General features: G+C 41.3%; 1 protein-coding gene across 1 annotated transcript; it reads left to right on the forward strand.

Annotated features, from left to right (window-relative positions):
- The first annotated feature begins 5,964 nt into the window (after nucleotides 1–5,964).
- Nucleotides 5,965–10,474, forward strand: LOC112286818 (S-adenosylmethionine decarboxylase proenzyme). Its single transcript, XM_024529125.3, has 2 exons — nucleotides 5,965–9,501; nucleotides 9,806–10,474. Exons 1-2 carry the CDS (start codon nucleotides 8,281–8,283, stop codon nucleotides 9,806–9,808), a joined length of 1,224 nt encoding a protein of 407 aa, XP_024384893.1. The 5' UTR covers nucleotides 5,965–8,280; the 3' UTR covers nucleotides 9,809–10,474.
- The last annotated feature ends 1,242 nt before the right edge of the window (nucleotides 10,475–11,716 follow it).

Consider the following 11,716-nt stretch of genomic DNA (forward strand, 5'->3'; position numbering starts at 1 on the left):
GTTGGTCAACAGAAGTCTGACTATGGGTACAAATGGAATATCCATTTTGTCAGTACCTAGTAAAGGTAGCAGACATCTGAAACAGTATATTTGTGCATGGAAGATTTGGCCCAGAACTACAATAATGTGCTATAGACAAATAACCAAATTTTCATGTTGATTGTGAGTTAAAAACAATTGCAACTACCTCAATCAATTAAACTAGTAATTGATTCCAGCCACTTCTGTCTTTCTAAGTCAACCTCCCTTCCTGAAGAAAAATGATGAAAGAAATCAAAAGTGGAAAACTACAAAAAAAAAAAGCATATCAATGCGGTGGTAATCCAACCATTGCTTCAATGTGATGTTATGATTATATAAAGTCATCCAGAAGCAGATTTAGTATATACATTTACACATCAATATGAATGACTGTTTTTTTCATCTCATGTATGGTACAAAAATTTACTTTTCACACCTTGCATTGATGCATGTTATTCATGTTTGCATGAAGAACTTGATGGGTAAAATATATATATATATATATATAACCAAATAATTAACTCTACTGGATAATTAATAATCAAAATATTAAAAAAAAAAAACATCAAATACACCAAAAATATTAATATTTTAGCTGAAGATTCCTTTCAACCCAAATTTGACATATAAACCAATTCAATTCTAATAAATGGTGGGGTATAAAATTGAGAATCATTCTTTCTCGTAGTCAAGAAGTGTGGCACCTAATTATGCTACTAAGCTTCATCTAGCATTAATTCCATACTACCAACGGATGTTAATGTGTGGATGAGGTAATTGGAATTCAACTAGCTCCTGCTAAATTTGAATTCCACTCCAACTAATCAACAACTACCATCTAAATTGAAATGCACTTATTCCATCTTGTGGTACTTTTCCATCATTAGAAACATTGAAAACTTAACAAACATTGAACCTATTTTTCACCAAACGATTGTCAAAACCAATTGAAAATAGATGCCAAACTTGCAGGAATTCCCCACTTTATAGGTCGAAAATGGGAGGTGGTTGAAAATGGGTCAGCCACTATAAAAGAAAAGATTTGGCAAGAACAGTTGTAATCAACAATGACAATTAAGTAGTGAAGGAGAAAGGAAGCTTGAGCAAGAAGAGGGGGCTTGCAGGTGCAATGCAAAAAGCAAGCAGTGGGTTGATTTGATATTCCCCAAAATAAATAAATAAATGAATAAATAACTCATTTTGAGATCTTTCAAGAGATACCAATCATAGTGCCAAAGGCTCATTTTTGTGAGTCAGTCAATAATGCACCACATAAACGTTTACATACATGTACATGTACCATAAAACTATTCCAAAATGTAAAATTTGCTCCAGTACAACATATCTATGTTGTGTCAGTAGAGATCACAGTACAGAAAAATCAATAAATAATAAAAAGAAATAGTGTATGGTATAAGATCTCAAGACCCCATATAGTGTAATATCAAAACATAAATCCAAAACTTTACTGGTAGAAATGAACCCTTTCCATCGATTTTTTTATTATACATAATAATAATATCACAAACAATAAGAAAAATCTACAAACTGTGAGATCATATGCAAAATAAATACATGGTGACAAAAATGGTGCATGGCATCGTCGGGTTGGGACAGGGCTGGCACAGAATGTGGCCACATATAGAGTGCTTATTATTATGATGATGATGATGATGATGATGGTCTTGGCCTTCAAGTGGCTGAAACAAAGAGCATCTAATGGAATGGGGCTGTGGTTGTCCCAAGGTGGCTGTTCTGCAGACACACATCTGTCCATGGCATATTCTTCCACGGAACGGTCCTTCCCTCACCTCCCTGGTCAATATCAGTTGATTTCTGGTCCTTAGCTGTCTTGTGGGCTCACATTGCTCCAGCCCAGATACTGTTTTCTCTTTTATCTCTTTTCCTTTTTTTTTAATGTTTTTTATAAAACTTTTGTCATGTCTTTCTCTATGTTTGTTATCTGTGGGGAAAGAGGGCTACCGCCCCTCATTTAAATGCCACTTGGCCTGCCAACTCACCTGCCTGCCTACACATTGGCCACACATGGACTTTTGCTGACCCAATACAAGAGGAATATATACTCCTTTCCTTTCCTTCCATTCTTTATGTGTATGGGTATGCACACCACAGGCTATGAGTTGAATAATACTTATGTGCAAAAATAAAGGCATGAACCATTGTAGAGGATAGTAAACATTAAGAATATGATTAAGAGTCTTTCATTTCTAGAGAGAGCTCATTACTTTGTATGTAAGTCAATTTTTACATGGCATTTTGTCATGAAGTTAATATGCTCCAATTTCTTCACTAAACATGCAAAAAACAAATAAATTATAATTTTGTCATGATTATTTATTGACGTTTAATATTCTACAATACATTTTGCATAAAGAGGTGCCATACTTGCTTTTATCTTAAGATAAAAAGCAAGTTCTTAATAATGATCATACTTTTATCCTTTTTTTTTTATTATTATTGCCATGAGATTTTGCACACCATTCAATTATTCTTTTGGATAACACTGAAGCATAAATTTTAGCTATGTGTTTTTGTACATGGCTTTATGAGTCAATTTTATTCATTTGTGGATATACTTAGAGAAAAATGCAACATGTTTTGCTATTGTCATGTATATTTTTTCTTTCATCTTTCCATGCTAAAATTTATTAGATTCAAATAACGATTTGATTTTAAATTCATATTAAATTAAGAATAAAAATGTATATATAATTTTTTCACTGATATTTAATCAAACATGTCTTTACAACTTTATTCCTTATCATGAAATATTTTTAATGCTAATTTTTAAAAATGTAAAAGATTTTAATTTTTCAATGAATACATGTCAAATTCTCAATTTTTTTGAATTATTTTGACTTCAATAAAAATAAGTACATAGTATAGTACAAATTAATAAGCACATAATATAATACAAATTTTGATAAATATAGTATTTTAGAGTGATAATCATCTCATTATATTAATATTTATATATATTACTCATTTATATTTGTAAAAAATAAAATTTTAATATATATTTATTATTTTTAAAAATAATATTTTATTTTATAAGGAAGAAGATAAAGTTTTTTAATGCTTTATTAGTTTATATATAGAATAAAATTGTGTATTACAATAATGTGTGCATCCAAATTATAATCACATATAATACAATATTTAGAACTAAAGAAAATAATGAATTTATTATCATATCCAAATCTTATTAATGAATTAAAGTAACTTATTTATTTATGTGTATGTATGTATATATGTAAGATGTTGCTGCTGCCACTATAACTTTCCATTTGCCAAATGCCACCAAAACATTTGCTAACACCACCACAAGTTGCTCTAAACTTGCATTACACAATACATGGTGCTTTTTGAAACATTAAAATACATATATTATGAAGAATGTGCATTTAATCCATTGTGGTGTGTATTAGGAATGTTCCATAGAATGCACTAGAATGTGCTTCAGAAGTCTTAAGGTAACTTGTGGTGGGATTAGCTAAAATTGGTAAAAAAATTATTTATATATATATAATTGTTTTACCAATTTTAGCTAATGCCACCATAATTTTATATATATATATATATATATATATATATGTACACAATTATATATATATATATGTACACAATTATATATATATATATATATATATGTACACAATTATATATATATATATATATAATTATTAAAAAATTATATATATATATATATATATATATACACACATAGATTAAGGGTAAATGTATTAAATTTTAAAATGAAATATTTTTTAATTATTTTTTTTTATACTTTTCTTAAAAATTTTTAGAGATCATATTGTCAAATAACTTTGTATACTTGGAGTTTTCAAACACATTTCCTCTTTATTCAAGATTTACTACTGTATATTCAGGCACATTGAACAGCACTTATTTCTTAGTTGTGCCATCCAGATTTCAAACTCTACATTGGCTGATTTAGAGATCCACACACATTGAGTAAAAGTTCATATTGTAAGATATCAATTTACTTAACAAAAGTTCAAAATCGAAAACCTTTTAATACTTATGCATACATCACATCACATCATATCACAAAAACTTCTCTCCAACACCAATCTACGCATGCCTTGTGACAAATAACGGAATCACTGAAACAAGTAGTCATGCAATATATAAATATTTCCAATAAAAAATCTAGATGTATCCTGCAATGAACAACAAATTGGTGGGCCAAGTAATATAGAGTAAAACATAAATGGATATATAAAAAGGGGGAAAAGATAGCATGGGGAAGAGGTCAGGGGAGGAGGATGATGATGTGATTTGATCTGATATAGTAGCTCTTTGGTTAATCCAACCATGACATTTTAAGGTGGGGTTCAAGTTGGAAGGTATTGGTGGAAATGCTTGGTGGGAGGGATACAAACACAATTGCGTGGATATGGTGTCAAGGGATTTGTTTGTTATTAAACAAAAAGTTGCCTTTTTTTTTTTACTTTTCGATCAGGTGGGGGTGGGGAGTCATCAACAAACAACACCACCTTTTAACTTTTTTGGGGGGTAGTGTTTTGGATGGTGCATTTGTTTTGGCAGAAAGCTGTGCCTCTGCAAGTATTGCCCCTAAGATTCCCAGCCTTTTTCCATCTCAGCCATGAGATGACAATCAATTTTAGCTTTTTCACAAACAGCTTTAGGAGGTCATTGGCTGCCACAGGATGAGAACACAACAATAGCTTATGGGTGTAAAGGCTCTAAAGGTTTAATCAAGTAGATGAGCAAAGAAATGTTTGTTTTTGTTTTTTTTTTAAAGAAGAAACTATAACATAAATAGGTGAAACAAACAAAAGAAACCAAGAGGGTTAGAAGGAGTAGGGTTCCTTTAATGCCAACTTATGAATTGTCTCAATGAACCGTAATTTATTCCAATGGTTGATCTACAGTTCCCAATCCATATGAGCATAAATACATTCCATGAGATCATTATTTCGTTTGCCGAAAACACACTTGTATTATGTTTGGCGAAGCTGCAGAAGCAGGTATAAAGGATACATTATGAGTTGACCATCAACGAGGGGAGATTGCCTGTGCGCTCAGATTCTTACTAGATTCAAGCAGTGAATTTTGGTTTTTCTGAGAATTCTAGATGTGTAGTGTGAGTGGGGTTCTTTTGCTGTGTGTGACGTAACTCAGTGATTTTACAACACCATCGAAGGTTCAGAAACAAACCGCGTTATCAACCCATTTTTGTGTTTCACAGGTTGATCCCAAAGTTGCCATCGATTTTGCGACAGTTTTTGTCTGAAATGTGCGTGTGTGTGTGTGTTGTGGAGTGGAAGACTAAAAAAAATGGTAACAAGGAAATGAGTATTATTGGCTGGAATGAGGTATTAACGTCATTAAGATTCGGATTTGTCCCAAGTTTAAAATATATATATATATATATATATATACACAAAGGAAGCTGGAATCATGCTCACACACTCAACTTAAGAATTTTGTTTTCGGGAGGAGCGAAGCAGCAGCTGGAGAAAGGAAAATGGGTGCACCCCAATTGGTCACAAATTTCTCCAATTCTTGGCATCACAAAAGATCGTACTTAGAAATATACCGTACCAGATTATTTCGGTGCGTATTCTAGAAGGGCTTGTGTACCACATGTAGTGGGGATTAGAGCTGCAACACGGAATTTGAAGAGGAGGGGAGAAGAAGAGGAGGTGGAAGTAGAGAAAGAAGTGCCAGGCAGCAATCCAGAGGTAGCAGGGCAAGGGTGCCCATGGCGCAAGATTCTATGGAGAGGACCAGAGCTGGGCCTTCGTCATGTCTCGGAAAACAAGACGGATGCAGAAAAGCATGGAATGGGAGTCTGGGTCCCAGCAAAGACAAAGGCAGTGCAAATCGTTGCACAGCGACAGCCATCTCCGGAAGATCCACGGCGATTCCTCACAAAGATTTGGGGTCCCGATTTAGATGAAAAGGCATATAGTTGGTGCTCAAATTCTGCTGCTTCGAAAATGAAACCATGCCGATATGCACAATATGTTAACATGATCAACTCGTTGCTCGTTGAACCCACATTTCGCTCTTGCTTCTAAGTTACTAAGGAAATTATGCCCAGTTGTTAGCCTGACGCTTCACATGTGAAAGAGTATCTAGTCAATCACACCTTTGTACAGTAGAATTGTCTTTTTTTCATCGCTCATTGAGACATCAACCTGTGCCGTTGTACAGTGACTCGTTCCCATCGAAGATTCCACCGTTGTGCCGCGGCTACGTCACGACACTGCTACGGTGGTCCCCGATTAGCTACTGGATGCAAACCATGTACCCCCATCATCTGGATCGATCTACCACCGCACACCAGCCACGTACCGGAGGATCATGTTTGTGCGCTCCAGATGCGTCCGTCATTACACTGGGATCCTTCATTCTTCCATCTCTGACACACACAAAATGCCGCACGAGTGGCGGTAATCCTGCAAATCATCACGAAATGGCTTGGCATGTAACTAGCGATGGTAATCACACGCGTGGGGGTTCAGATTACCTCAGTGCTGGGTCGGAGATCAAGCAACTTGATGGGTCGGAAAAGGAGGAAGTGATCAGATGAGATATCCTGCATCGAGCCTTGTTCATTCAATTCCTAAAAATGGTATAGATCACCTGATTTGGGCACGAAGTCAAGTCAAGGCCCGCAGTCGCAGTGAGCACTGGCAATCGTGGGGTAGCCAGATGCGAAGGAGGGGTTTCTGCCAATTCCTCCCAAACCCCAAAAACCCATTTCACAAATAGACACGAGGGCAAGAATAATGAGTGGGAGAAGCAGCAGAGTTTCAGCACCAACTATGTCGTATTCTTCCTTTTTTTAATCCTCAGTCTCCTTGACATCTGGCAGTTTCGGAATTCTATCTTGCCAAGCTCGCCACGTGTCTTCGTCAAAACGATCGTGATGAATATCATTCTCCAGCCGATCGATTGATCTCACTGTTACACCTGCTTTGTTGACTGGCTACAACTCTAGCTTACACATCACAACAGAAACATATAAGATTCTATCGAGGGTTCTAATTTTGTCTGGGGGTGCTTAGCGGTAAAAGCTCAGGAATTTCTTCTTAAATCTCGTCGAGTTTATCCCCATCATCGGTCACACAGAAATCGTTCGGCACTTATAGTGGATCCTACCCACAAGCTAGAGTAAGTAGAAGCCAAAGCTCGAGTCGATCGTGTCCGGAACCCAGTGCACTTCTTCAGGTCGGAGCCGTAGAAGTGCCAGGAAAGTTACGATTCATTTCCGATCATGTTCGGAGACGATTCATTGCAGCAGTCAGATCATAGTTCTTACTAGCTACTTGCGGGCAGTCGCTATCAAAACTGGGCATTTTGTTGCAAGGAATATGCTAAGATGGAGCAGCAACCGTATGATCGTCGCTTGTGTACAGTACTGCAAGGATTATCAGCTTTAGCTTGCAAGAAGGGATGGATTCGACAAGGTCAGTGCCAGCTGACTGACACTGTGACAGGCAAAAACGCCTTGGGATGATAATCGTCACAGGACGGCTGCGACCTTTTCCTGCTGCTTTGAAAGTGACCGATCCTAGTGGCCGATCCGAAAGCTGCTGATGCTCTTTTCTGGCGAAGGTAAAATCCCACTGCATAAAAGCGATATTGATCGCACCAAGTCCTCAGTCAAGTGCGTGCATGCCAGACCTGCACCATGCTAATCACCAATTTGTAGCGAATTCGATTGTCATGCAAGTACTACGTCCAGTGATAGTTTGCTTTGAGTCGTGGAAGGCGCACCCTTCGTCGTTGAGAGAGATGTCCAACTCGCAGAAAGCCAGTGCCGTTCTTGAGATTATCGTGATGCAGCATATCTGTGTTAAGATGTTGTCCCGGCAGTTTACTATTGCTTCGATGCTAACCCAATAAGGCCGCAATTCTGAATACAAGTGATTGTCAGAAGCGCAGAGAAAGAGACAGTATATAGGTATGAACCTGCGCTTCGAAAAGAATTAACAGAAGAGAAGCTAATCCACGGTTGCCTGAAAGCTTATGACTGAATAGCAAACCTTGCTAATGAGTGAAGGCAAATGGTGGAGGCTGAATGGTGAGACAAGGCACTACATTCGAGCAATGCGTCCTCGATAGCATTCGTCATTTGTACACAATCTTACACTAGCTCCGGTCGATTCCCAGCCTCTTAACTTCACCTTGCGTTCTCACCTTACTTCGCAAGGAAACGTTGTAGCAGCAATTGTGATCATGGGAGGCACAACGTGTGCAACACAAGTGGCCCCGGCGTCTGGCGCGTGTGTGTCGACCAGCCCGGGGTTCGAAGGGTTCGAGAAGCGCCTGGAGGTCGAGTTCCACGCCGCGCCGGTGTTCAAGGATCCCAACGGACGCGGGCTGCGGGACCTGACGAGGGCGGAGTTGGACACGATGCTGCGCGTGGCGGAGTGCACGATCGTGGCGCAGATGAGCAATGCGGAGCTGGACTCGTACGTGCTGTCGGAGTCGAGCCTGTTCGTGTATCCGCAGTGCATTATCATCAAGACGTGCGGCACCACGAAGCTGCTGTGCGTGGTGCCGGTGCTGCTGGAGGCGGTGGCGCGGCTGGCGATGAGGGTGAGGCGCGTGAAGTACACGCGCGGGACGTTCACGTTTCCGGCGGCGCAGCCGTATCCGCACGGGAGCTTTTCGGAGGAGGTGGGGTATCTGGAGAAGTACTTCGGGGGCGTCGGGGACGGCGGGCGGGCGTACGTGATGGGGAGCCGGGGCAAGTTCCCGCATTGGCACATCTACACGGCGTGCGACGCGAATGCGGAGGATGCGAAGGCGGAGGAGGGAGTGTACACGCTGGAGATGTGCATGACGAAGCTGGACAAGTACGCGGCGGGGCAGTTCTTCAAGGGGAGCGGGAGGGAGAGCGGGTCGGAGATGACGCAGGCGGCGCGCATCCAGAGCTTGCTGCCGGGGTCGCGGATCTGCGACTTCGCGTTCGACCCGTGCGGGTACTCGATGAATGGGATCGAGGGAGCGGCGCACTCGACGATCCACGTGACGCCGGAGGAGGGGTTTAGCTACGCGAGCTTCGAGGCGATGGGGTACAGGGGCGGGGACGTGGACCTGGGGGCGCTGGTGGAGCGGGTGGTGGCGGTGTTCAAGCCCGCGGTGCTGGCGATGAGCGTGCACGTGAGCGGGTGGGCGCGCGGGCGGGCAGGATCGGGGTCGGGGTCGTGGGGGGCGTCGGTATGTCCGCGCGGGTACGTGTGCAACGGGAGCAGCCGGCAGGAGCTGGCGTGCGGGGGCGCGGTGGTGTTCCACACGTTCCAGGACGCGACGAAGCTGGGGCGGGCGACGGCGGTGACGCCGCTGGCTTTGGCGCGCGGGGCGTACATCAGGAAGCGGGGCTTGAAGAAGATGTCGATCAAGGGGATCAAGTTGAAGAAAGAGACGGGGGCGAGCGCGGTGGCGGTAGGCATGGTGAGCCACTTCCACTGTTGCAGGCTTGGCGAGGCTTGATTGTTGCGTGTTGCGTTTCGGGGTGCTGTTAGTAGGTGTTGGTGATCACGGGTTGGGTCACTTAGAATTCGCATTATGATTGTGGTTGTTTTCATACTTGCATCTATTTTCATGGGTCAATTATTTGTAGACTAGGAGGAATGATTTGCTTAGTTAAGACGTTGAAGGGTTGTTTTATGTTGTCGGTAAGAAATTTCTAGATTTGCTTATTTTTGTGAGAGATTTCCTTTGTTGACGTTTTGAAAATGTTTTCGTTCCTGTGCAGTAACAGTATGTAATGATCGGATATTTGTGAAGAATTTGTTTCACTTGGGATACTTCAAGTTCACCGTGTTTGGTCATCAGTTTCGAAATACCAAACATCATTGTACAGTCATCTAGATATTTTGGTATTTAAATTCAGGATCCAGCGGAGATTGTTGGTGGTTGTGGGTTTGCAGCCTTTTCGGGACATGGCGTCATCGTTCTTTAGGAGTACAGAAAGAATGCTAGCAATGGTCGACCACTGGTGGAAATTTAGTCGCTTAAACCCTGTCACATTCTTTAGAGTTAGGGTAAATGGACCCATTACAATTTACGAAGATTGCAAGAGGTGGCTGTTCTTAGAAATCCTAAGCCACAATTGATGGAGGGATCAGAAATCTGTCTTCAGTTCCTTGCAACGGTACACCTACATGAACATTATTAGAAACATGTTCTCTACTTGACGAGTTGCTTCTGTTGTGGCCCTGTCATTTAGAGTGCACTTGTGGGAGAAGTCACAAGTTCACCGTAGTCACCGAGTGGATTTGCCAGAAATGCCAGATGAAAGTGTAAGCAGATCTATTCATTGGCTAAAGTAGTTGAACAAACCTGAATCGAGGAAGTAGCCTCGATTAAGCATTTCTAATGCATTGTACAACACTGCGTGTAAACAAGGATACATTTCACAACACTTTGGCAAGACGTCGCACACTTTGAGAAGCCTGTTCTGTGAATTTGTGAGACGTGAGGTACCTCTGTAATCCGCAATTTGTTTCTCTAAGCCACTCAAATCGACAAGGTAAAACCCAAAACCTCACACGCACAGATCAGGGTTAGTATCGTGACCGAAAAGTTTTCTGCAACGGTGATGACAGGTGTATGTGGATTAGTGAGCCTATACATGCGGTTTATATGTCGATTCTCACTATATAATCTGTCTACGCAGTAAAGCCTGATTCAAATTATTCGCTGTATTGGCGCTGGTCGCGTGGGTCATGTCGTTTCTCCTTTCTGCCCTGACAAGTCGGGCAACATTTCAGGGACAGTTGAGAGTAAGGACCCTCCTCCCATCCAGACAGTTGATTTCAGGGCATCTGGAATCCTCTTCGGCCATAAGCAGTGCATTGGTGCGGTAAAGCGGAGTACCGAACAGCGTGGGAGCGTGGGATGATGCCTCTACATTAGCCTTGCTCTCGGGTGGATGCAATCTTGTCATCGTCTCGGGGTTAGGCGGTGCAGTACACACGGCTGCCGTCGTTCCATCGCTCTTGCATTGCAAAGCGACACATCCAGTGCCCAGGCGAAGGTTTGGAGCTGAAGGAGCCGCCATCAAATCGGCTGTGCATTCCTTGATCGTAGTAACTGTAACCCTATTGTCCTGATGAAGTCCTCCCATATCCCCACCAAGGGTCTCTGTCAAGGAAAAGGTCGCACATCTGCTTTATGAAGCCGGCGTTCTAGAATCTGTAGCAACGCCCCCATCTAATGATAAACGGTAATTTTAGTGTATGGAAAATTTATGTTGTGTAGGATCACTAGGCCGCCCTAAAACCACCTAAGCGTCTAGTTCGCAAGGTCTTTATCCAGGAACACAAGGTTCCTAAAAAAGAGGAATGGCACGACACTATGACGTCTGCAAATATGTTGTGGCTTTTGAGAAGAACGGTGAGGCACTGCGCACTGCAAAGTTGAAGCCAGACGATCCTGTTGGTCGCATGGCTGTTGGGAGAAAGACCAAAACCCTTGTAATGGAGCTAAACATGGAGCACTGTCTCGCATAATACATCATGCCTAAATCTTCAAAGAAGTATATCCACCACGCAGAGTGAAAACGAAACTCCGTTAGTGCAGATGCAGAATGCTTACACAATTATGTTCCAAAAATAATTACCACACCTATGAGGAAATTTACCAACCTCTCTCTTGCGGACTC

This window comes from Physcomitrium patens, chromosome 9 (assembly GCF_059467195.1).
Source record: "Physcomitrium patens ecotype Gransden chromosome 9, ASM5946719v1, whole genome shotgun sequence".
Taxonomy (NCBI): domain Eukaryota; kingdom Viridiplantae; phylum Streptophyta; class Bryopsida; order Funariales; family Funariaceae; genus Physcomitrium; species Physcomitrium patens.

Excerpts from the sequence above, each read along its gene's own strand:
- LOC112286818 (XM_024529125.3), top strand. The coding sequence starts at position 8,281 with ATGGGAGGCACAACGTGTGCAACACAAGTGGCCCCGGCGTCTGGCGCG.